Genomic DNA, 10,452 nt, shown 5'->3' with positions numbered 1-10,452 from the left:
TGTTTTTTTTTTTTTTTTTTTTTTTTTTTTTTTGTAAATTTGTTTTGGATTCATCATAATTCTTGAGTCCTATGTCTTAAGTTCTGTAAAATTCTCATTTGTTGCCTCTTTGAATATTGTCTTCCTCATTCTCTCTATTCTTTCTTTTGGGAATCCTTTTAGAAATCTAATGAAGTTTCACATGTCTCTTAACCACTCATTTTCCATTGTTTTTGTCTTTCCATATTTTTGCCCTGCATTGTGGTAATTTTTATCATATGTACATTCTAAGTCACTATTGTTCTTTTCAGTTCTGTCTAATCTGCTAAGTAATCCATCCACTGAGTTTCTAATCTTATAATATTTTTTAATTTCTAGATGTTCTGTTCGGTTCTTTTGCATATCTGCTTAGTCAGTTCTGATAGACTATTAAAAGAATATTCCATATATTCAATTTATCTCTTTATGCACATGTAACACATTTATTGTAGTCCCTTTATCCAGTAACTCTAATATCTGCAGTCATTGCAGATCTAATTCTATAGTTTGCTTCTGCCATCTCTCACTCATGGGGCTTGTTTAGCAGTGTGTGGTTGGGAAATCATTTTCTTTGGAACATACTTGTTGAAAATTTTTGTGACGGGGTTTAAAATGGATTCTTCTAGAGACACTTTGCATTTGCTTTTGCTAAGTGTCTGAAGATCTTACTAACCTGAGACACTTTAAATTTCTGATTTGGGATTTTTCAGGCCAGACAAGTCATATGAATTTAGTACCCAAAACAGCTTTAGTGTAGGCCTGTGATTAGGGATTCTCAGGGATGACTTTTTGGGTATCTTTACTTTTCATTCAGCTAAGGATGAGGTAGGCATGTTTTTCTTTGATTATCCTCTTCCTCAACAAGACAGGAGTGTTTTTTTTTCCTGCTTCACACAATGATGGGTTTCCCTTGCAGGGGTCTCGCTTTATCTCCTGTGACTTAAACCTGTTGTCCATTGAAGCCTGGGCCTTAGGCATATGCCAGCTCCTTCATACTCACTTATACCCTTAGATTGTGGCTTTCTCATTATTTCTGGTCTCTGAGGAATTTTCTCACTTCCCTGCCACCTCAGAATTAAATTTTTAAAGATATTTAAAAAAAAATACTTGGTCCAGCAATTTTAGAAGTACTACACTGGGAGGAATTTCCTTGAACATCAAATTTGCCATGTGTTGCTTTGAGTTAGTTGTTAAGCAGTGAAGTGGATTATGTTTCATTATACAGTTGTTTTTATGACTTTTACTTAGAGTTCCTTTTCTAAAGAATTGGAACATTAAATCTCATCAGTTGAAATTAGGTTGGCCTTCAACCTAATGGGCACTGTTTCAAATGGATTCCTGTCTCAGAAGCACAGAATAACATCGTATTTTTATATCACAGTTTAAGAATATTGTAAGTAATAATGAAATCCTACTTAAGAGTTCATGGTCCTTATTATTCTAACTGTCCTAACTTCTTTCAAAATACAAATTCACATTCCATTTTATTCACAGATAAATAGATTTAGAGTTTAGAAATGTCAAGATTAAGATAATTCTGTGTCCTTTTTAATCTTCAGAGGCATAGTTCTCTTTCAGCAACTCTGAAGTGAGAATGAAGTGTTATCTCCCACTTGTCATAATTCTAATTGGCCCCTTTTTAATTTTCCTAAAAAAACTCTGCACTTCATAAGTTAACAGCTTTTCTGTTTTATAAGCCCTTTATTGCTGAGGGAAAATATATTCTATCTTGAAGCAAACAAGAATAGTTTAGAGTCTAATTTTTTCATTTGTTTGTAGTCCTCTGGGCTAGAAACCAAACATTTTATTGAGTGGATATATCAAGGATACATTATGTTGTCTATCCCCCAGTTGGTGAGTGCTGTGTTTGTTTCTGTGTGTGTGTGTATTTCTACATAATGTAATTGGTTAGAAGTATTTTTTAGGTGTACTTAGTGTAGCAGATACTTCCAGTAATAGGCTTTCTTTGGTTTATACATAATGACCTATTATTCTGTCTTTATTCTTCTAGGGTAATACTGAGCAACCTGTCCAAACCAGCAAGATTGGACTTGGAAGGAGAGAGTATCAGAGTTTACAACACCGCCATCATTCTCAGCGTTCTAAGTGCCGTCCCCCTAAGGGCATGTATTTAACCCAGGAAGATGTGGTAGCTGTTTCCTGTAGTCCCAATGCAGCCAACACCATCCTGCGGCAACTGGACATGGAGCTGATCTCTTTAAAGCGTCAGGTAGTCTATAAAAATCATATTTTTAATAATTCTGTCTATTCTGTTCATCCATTTCAGTAATCTAAGTTTTCTACGGATTTTCTCAGCTACCCACTTACATGAGCTCCACTCTTTAAAATTTACTTTGTTTCCAAATTCAAAGATGCCTCTGTCTATTCTAAATTTGAATCCCAGCATTGTTACTGGTTAGCTCTGTGATATTGGGAAATAATAGAATTTCTCTGAGCTTCAGTTTTATATCTATGAAATTAAGGATAAAATACTCATACTTCTCTTGCAGGTTGTTAGGAGTTGGTTGAGATGTTACTGGCAGATTTTTGAGCTGGGTCTGGCACATTTTGAATGCTCAGTGAATAATGGCTGCTCTCTTCATCCTCCTCATTATCACCAATAGTAGCTGCCGTGGTATTATAAATATATCATCATCATAATCAGGTTAATCATGGTTAAGAGTCAAGATCTAGGGTCAGTGAATGTAAATTTTAACCTTAGCTACATTGTCTAGTTCCTTGGGGGAGCTGGTTAACTCTTCTTCTTCTTCTTCTTCTTCTTTTTTTTTTTTTTTAATTTTTATTTATTTTTTAAATTTCTTTTTAGTGTCTGGTTAATTCTTAACTCAGCTTCCTCATCTTGAAATGTAGATAATATTATGATGCTTGGGAGAAATTAAACAGGTAATATATGAAAAGTGCTTATGACAGTGCATAGCACATAGTAAGTACTCAGCTAATGGTTGCTCTTTGGTCGCTGGCCTTTTTACTCATTTTTTTCCCTCTCATTTTCAGAAACAGATAGGTTTCTGTTGTTTTCCCTATCCCTTAGACCTAGTAACTCTTCTAAGTCTGTGCTTTCTTAGTCTGTATCAAGCAGTCTTACACTATATGCCAGTGACTTCTGAATCTACTTCTCAGGCTGTGACTTTTCTCCCAAGTTCTGTATTGCTGTATCTCTAGCTACCTGCTGGGCATCTCATCTTACCCCTAAAAGATGGTTTTTCTCTGTTCCCTGTCTGTTGAAACATGAGAATCTGCTTTGATTTATCCCTTATTATCACATCCCCCACCACACAAATCCAAGTAGTAAACTAGTTATGTAAGTTTACCTGAGAAATTTTATTTAAATTAGTCCCCTTATTTTTAATCCCATCCCTACTACCTTTGTTCAGGTCTTTATAACCTCTTACCTGACAATAACTGTCTTGTGGCTTCTCCTTGCTGTTCACTTTCGCTATAGCTCCATGCTACACATTGTTGTCTGTGTTATCTTCTTAAAATACTGGTATGATCAAAATCATTCATTTTGAAGCTCTTCATTAATTTCTACTTGCCTTTAGCAGGTTACAGCAGAGATAGATAGGAATTGATCAAAAGATCTTGTTAAATTTAAAATTCATTGTGAGTTAAGAAACCACTGAAGGATTTTAGAGAGAGGTGTAACATCGTCTTATTTATATTTTCAACTGTATCCCTTTGCATTTTTTATTTTAGTCATTGCTGTAGGGATTACAGTATGCATCTTCAGCCTACCATATCATCCTTGCTTAGGTATTACAATGTTATCCTTAGAGTTAATATTATACTACTTTATATAAAATGTAAGAATCCTGTAACAGTATAGTATGGGATCAAGATAGCTTTTCTTTATCCCAAACATTCATATTTCTCTATCTCTTGACCCTGGTTATTCACCCAAACAGCTCTTATATTTCTCTTTTCTTATCCAACAAACTTCTTGAATAAATACCTACCATTTTAGCTTCCTCTGCTTTCTTACCATCACATATTCTCTGACCCTTCCGGTGTAATTTCTGCCCCATACACCATCCCAGTTCTACCACTGGAAAAAGCTATCTTAAGTTTATTTATTAACCAATTGCCAGGTTTTGTGCCCTCTTCTTAGTTCTTATTTCTCTTGAATCTGTCACTGCTCATTAATATCTGACACTGACTACCACTTCTTCCTTCTTGGAATTCCTTTCCTTTGGCTTTTATGACACCAGGTTCTCTAATGGATGTAGTAGGTCTTTGACTGAATGCTTGGCCTTTAGTTGAACAGTGAACATGTGCACAATTCCCATCTTCCAAACCATAGCACTCTTTGTTTTTAGAGAACTTATAAAACACTTTGCCTGTAATATCTTTAAAAAGATTTCAAGTAGTCTTGAAGCTGGGTTAGGGGTGGCTGCAACTTTCCAGAAGATGTGGCGGCTCTTGCCTGATCTGCTTCCGAGCTTCTTTTCTCCTAACTTTGCGTCATGCTCTGAGGTTCTGTCGCCATTGCCCTCACCAATGCAGCCGTGATCTTCCTCATGGACACCCAGAAAATTGGAATGGGATTAACAGGATATAGAATATTTTTCCTTTGGAATGATTCTCTTATTTGATGAAGCACTATTGGCTCTTGGTAATGTTTTCTTTGTAGCTGGCTTGGCTTTTGTAATTGGTTTACAAAGAGCATTCAGATTCTTCTAGAAACCTAAAATGAAAGCTATAGGGTTTTTCATGGGTGGCATATTTGTAATTCTTATTGGTTGGCCTTTGATAGGCATGATCTTTGAAATTTATGGATTCTTTCTCATGTTCAAGGGCTTCTTTACTATGGTCGTTGGCTTTATAGGAAGAGTGACAGTCTTTGAGTTCATCTTGAATCTACCTGGAATTTTTAGATAAAAGTTGGAGAGAGCAACAATATGGCAGAAAGACAAGCGAATGGAGACTCATTTAAAATATTGTATTATTTATAAAGCCCTTTGAAGAATATTCAGCACAAAATTAAATTACATGAAATAGCTTGTAAGGTTCTTTACAGAAGTTTAAAACGTAGAGCCAACCAGGTACCAATAGCAGTTAACCAGCCGTGAGAACCAAGTCTTCTAAGAAGTCAGTGAGCAGACTGAAGGAGGGTAATCTGTGTTATGATACATACTGAAACTCTTGAAGTCAATTTTTAATTGTTTTTCTGCAGTGTGTAAAATATAGCCAGCCTTGGAGAACTATAGTGTCTATTTCTTTTCTTTTTCTTTTGAAGATGCAGGAACATCCATAGGCATTTGTTTTTTAGAAATGTCCACTGAAATTGCAAAAATATTTCCTGTTGCACTGTCTCAGAAAGTAATACATGAGTTAGATTGCATGATGTCATTTTTGTGTATTAAAACCAAGGAAAACCCAGTTTGATGAATGACTATTTTTTGTAAACATAGGGTTAAAATGTTTTAAATTGCTCAAAATTTTTTAAACTAGGGAGTAAAATACACTCAGTTGCCTGTATCATACTCTATCCTTAACCCTACTACTTCACTTATAGCATATTTTTATTATAAAGGATCTTTTTTAAAACCTTAAACTTTCTTGGTTAGTCATTTGATGTGTGACATAGTAAAGGTTTGCACTTTTAGGTTTACAAATTCTACTATTTTTATATCTCAGACACACCTCATATGAAAACTGTCCAAACTGACTCCTCTGACACCCGCCCTAGTTATCTGTTCCTCCTCTGCCTTCCCTGTCACGGTGATTAGTACCACACACACTCAGTTACTCAAGCCCATGGCCAGAGTTATCCTTGATTCTTCCTTCTCCCAAATTCTCCCTATCAAGTGTTTACAAACACATCTTAGTTTTTGTTTCCAGGTTGTTTCATTTATCCATCTGTGTGCCACCCCAATGATTACTTCATTCCTGCTGTTTCATTTGAAGTCACCAGTGTTTCTCATCTGGACTGTTAAATTAATTTTCATCTTCTTCATTCCATTCCATTCTCCAAATTATTACTGGACTTATCATTCTAAAAGGCAAATATGGTTACCTTGCTCCCTTGCTTAAAAATTCTTTAGGTCGAGGCACCTGGGTGGCTCAGTTAAGTGTTTCCGTTCTGATCATGATCTCAGGGTTGTGAGATTGAGGCCAGCATGAGCTCCACGCTGAGCACTGAATCTGCTTGTCCCTCTCCCTCAGCTCTTCCCTGCAAACGTGCACATGCTCTCTCAAATAAATAAATAAACAAACAAATAAATAAAATCTTTTCTTCAGTCTTTAGGCAGAATTCAGATTGTCTGTTTTGTCCCAGCATAACTCTTCCTACATGCTGTTCTGCCTGAAAGGCATTTCCTGCCAAACCTTGCCTACTTGCTTAATTCTTTTTAATCCTTTGAAACTAAATTTGGGTGTCATCTCCTTTGGAAAACTTACCCTATTTTACCTATTACCCATGTGTGTTAACATGAATACAAAATATTTGCTCTCTTTTCTCTCTTCCTCCAAGTCTACATTAGGTGTTTTAGCTTTCTTTATATTTTTATATTTATTTATTTTTATATAATATATATATTTATATAAATATATAAATATTTTTATATTTATACTTTTATATTTATTTATCTCCCCACTAATCTGTGAAATCCTTAAGGGATTTATGTTTTTACATTTTATCTTTGTATGTATAACATGGTTGGCCAACTAACTACATTTGAATCAACCTAGATTTTTACATTTTAGCTGTGTTAAAATCTCTGAGAAAAAAAATTCACAAGTCACTTTATAAATATTTGATTGTTCATACTGGAGGGGGAAAAAAAAAGCAAACCAAGAAAAACATGTAAACAAATGAAGAAACAAAAATCTTAATCCTTAATATTCTAGGTAAAGATTAATAATATCTAGTAGAATGATAGTTAAAAACTTGGCATGGTTCACATTCAGGTTCTGCTGCATCTGTCTATAGCATAGGGAAAGTTTCTTGACTTCTCTGTGCCCTGCCTTCCTCATCTGTAAAATGGATACTGTAAAAGTAGAGTCAGTTCTGCTATAATGCTTATTTTGAAAACATGAATTTGTTCCAACACAATTAATATACTAGGGAACAATTTGAGTATAATGTGAATTTTGCATTTGCTTATATTTTATTTTTATCAGTGGAAAACCTACCTAGCTGAGTATGTATCCAAACACTTCATATGTGTACCAGTTCTCTCAATTCACTATATGTTATGAACCACACACATCTATAGCTGGCGTTAAAATTTTTCATTTGATTTCAAATAACCCTTCTCCTACCATTTCCCAGTAACTCACATGGTGCAACTATTTGACACTTCTATAAGTAACCTGAGGTCTTTTCCAAGGTAAAGTGCCATCTTTATTGTAGCCTTTGTAAATTTCTTTATTATTTAGAATGCATAAATCTGCTATCATTTTTATGAGGTTCCTGTCTTTTTTTTTTTTATTTGTCACTGATGAAGTTTCTCAGTGTTGGGTCCCAGGCTCTGTTTCCCATAAGTCCTGTGGTTTTTATTGTGCAATTTTGCCTAGTAGAGTGATTTTTGAGAAGGCCTATGTCAGGTTATAGCAGAACTGATTATACTTACTTAACAAAGTAGTAGTGAGAATTAAGTGATTTATTACATGTGAGGCACCAACAATGATGCTTAACCTAATAAACACCTAATATTATCCACTTGCATCATTATTATTCTTATTGGGATAATTGTTATTTTTATCCAAACATAGTAATGAGCAATACTGATGGAATTTAATTCCTCTGTATACCATTTGTCTTATAACAGACATTGTTAAAAAATACTCAGATACTATAATTTGTAGACTGTTTATTGGCCTACTAGAGATATATTAGTTATACATATATAATTAGTTAATATATATAGTTTCTTGATGTGGATATTAGTTGCATGGCCCCAAGTGTGGTAAAATGTAATTGTCTGTCTTCCTGAAATAAAATTTAAGATGGATTTGGTATATATCCTTTTCACTTACTGAGTACTCAGATGTTTACCTAAGAATGAGATCTGATTCATATTTTGGGTTATTTTTTTGAAGGTTCAGAATGCTAAACAAGTAAACAGTGCACTTAAACAGAAAATGGAAGGTGGAATTGAAGAATTCAAACCTCCTGAGGTATGTTATTGAAGAGTATGTGACTAAGTATGGTGAAACCTTATTCTTTGAATTATATCCAGTATTTACTGTTTTGGTCACATGTGTTGTTAATACTTTGAAGATATCATAGCGTGGGTAATTTGTCATGTCTCTATTTTGTTATTTAGATAGTCTTTTGAGACTTGGATAATGATTTAAGTGAAGTCATTTCTTTCCTGCGGTTAGCAATACATATCAAGCAAAGTAAGTAGGGAAAAACAGCTATACAGGTAGGCCCAGTGCACATGAAAACGGAAGGTAATTGATAAGCAAACCAGTATGTTTCTGGGTCTGCAGCAGTGTTTGCTCAAAGCCTTTTTCTACCCATGTGAATTTGTAACACAGCAAGAAAAAGAACATAAGAAAAGGAGTTCGTTTAACAATTTTTTTATTTTAAGGTATTTGTCTTTTGACTCAGATTTTTAATGAGGATTTTAGTATGTGGACTTAACATTCTTATACTCCTGTCCCTGAAAATTTGAAATCTAAGAACGAGATATAGATTAACCATTTTCTCAGTTCTTCCCTCTGTTTCCTCTGAAACCTAATATATATTTGATATTTGTGATAATTATAGGAGTACTTAAATGCCTGTAATTCCAATCAAGTCTTTTCACAGAAGCTCCTATTGTAAATCTTTTCTCTTGTTTCTTTTTTTTAAGATTTGTATGCTGTGCTTCATATCCTGGACTTGCCTTTTTTATGTATTTAATAATCAAATAATCCTTATTTGGTCCTAATGGGATGTCCCCCCAATCACAAATTGCCTGAAATATCTACAAATGAAATATGCATGAGGGGCTTGGGGGGAGGGCAGCAAGGTTGCCGGGAGGGCTTTGGAACGAATGCAGCAGATGTTGTCTCACTCATTAGAATCTTTCAGAAAGGAAGAATCCTTAGGAATAAAGTTGTTCTTGGGGTTTTTTTTTGTTTTGTTTTGAATGGTCTCTTTCATGAAGGTTAGATAATGAGAAAGAATGAAATATACATAGACTAATATACCATCTCATTCCAAACCCCACAAGTAAACTGACATTCAGGTGACATTTTTATTTATTGAACGATAGTAATACAAAGAATACTACTTTATATTATTGTAACAAAAATTATTTTAAATTTTATATTAAAATTATTTAAATTTCATATCTATGCATTAAGATGCATAAAATCCAAAAGCTTTAAATGCCTGTAATTTTGTAACTTAAAAAATTAAATTAAAAAATTATATTAGAGATTAAAAATAGGGGAATACCATAAAGAACATTATGTCAATAAATTAAAAAATTTAAACAAAGCTTAGAAATTTGTAGGAAAATATATCTTCCCAAAATTATCTTAAGAAGGAAGGCCTGATAAATTTATAGTCATTAAATAAAATGAAGGAACAGTTAACATTTTTTTCATAAGAAAATACTAGGCCCAGACAGTTTTACCGAAAAAGTCTACCAAATTTTCAAGGAAACAATGATTCTAACCTCAAATTTTCCAAAAAAATGGAAGGATAGCTTCACTCATTAACATTACATAAAAGTAAGACATGAAAGTGCAATAACATAACTGTATGTTATCTCATTTGATGCTCACATAAATTCCAAGAAGTAGATGAAGCAAATACTATTTTCATTGACAAATCCCTCTGGGCCTCAGAGAGGTTAACTGGCTTGATCAACATCAAATCTAGTAAATAGTGAAATTTTGACTATATTTCATAGTCTTAGAATCCAGATGGAGTCCAAGATTCATTTCCTGCTCACTCTTACTTTTGTAAGTTTTCATTTTATAGCAAAATTGTGTATTATTTCTCACATTTAAATGCGGTTTGGGGTTAGAGTTATCAGACATATATAACATCTTTTTTTGTTTTTCTAAAAATAATGATCCAAATGAAACAACCAGAATCTTAACACTCTACCATCCATACACTGAAGTTTGAATATTAGTTTGAGGTTGATTTATTGAACTCATATGACTCAAAAAATATATGTAGGTTTCTTATCTAGAAAACAGGATATATTTATATTTATCATGTCATATCTGTTGCTTTGCAGGGAAAAATAACCTGAATAGATCTATTTCAAAATACTAAATTAACAGTCTTAGTAAAGACCTTGAAAAATCATGTAATCGATCACCTTTTCTTTAGGTTAGATAGAATTTCTACCTAATATGTAATAAAAGAAATTTCATTAACCATTAGAACAGTAGGCTACTAAGTGATGTAACTCAACTGAAAGTAAACAGGTACTAAGATGCTTTACTTACTCTTTTTGT

The 10,452-nt window shown here is 33.6% G+C and overlaps 1 protein-coding gene and 1 pseudogene across 5 annotated transcripts in view; both read left to right on the top strand.

Moving 5' to 3' along the window:
• The window catches only part of LOC111162357 (REST corepressor 3), a 53,590-nt gene that overhangs the window by 25,763 nt on the left and 17,375 nt on the right, over window positions 1-10,452 (top strand). For all 5 annotated transcript variants that reach the window (XM_022526721.1, XM_022526723.1, XM_022526725.1 and 2 more), the window contains 2 exons: window positions 2,030-2,248; window positions 8,083-8,160. In XM_022526721.1, coding sequence (XP_022382429.1) covers window positions 2,030-2,248; window positions 8,083-8,160 — 297 coding nt within the window. The remainder of the gene's footprint in view (window positions 1-2,029; window positions 2,249-8,082; window positions 8,161-10,452) is intronic.
• On the top strand, window positions 2,605-4,991 carry LOC111162349 (annotated as a pseudogene).

Source organism: Enhydra lutris, unplaced genomic scaffold (genome assembly GCF_002288905.1).
Source record: "Enhydra lutris kenyoni isolate GAN:26980312 unplaced genomic scaffold, ASM228890v2 scaffoldscaffold91, whole genome shotgun sequence".
Lineage (NCBI taxonomy): Eukaryota > Metazoa > Chordata > Mammalia > Carnivora > Mustelidae > Enhydra > Enhydra lutris.
Note: the sequence above shows the minus strand (reverse complement) of the source record. Positions and strands in the feature narration are given on the sequence as shown.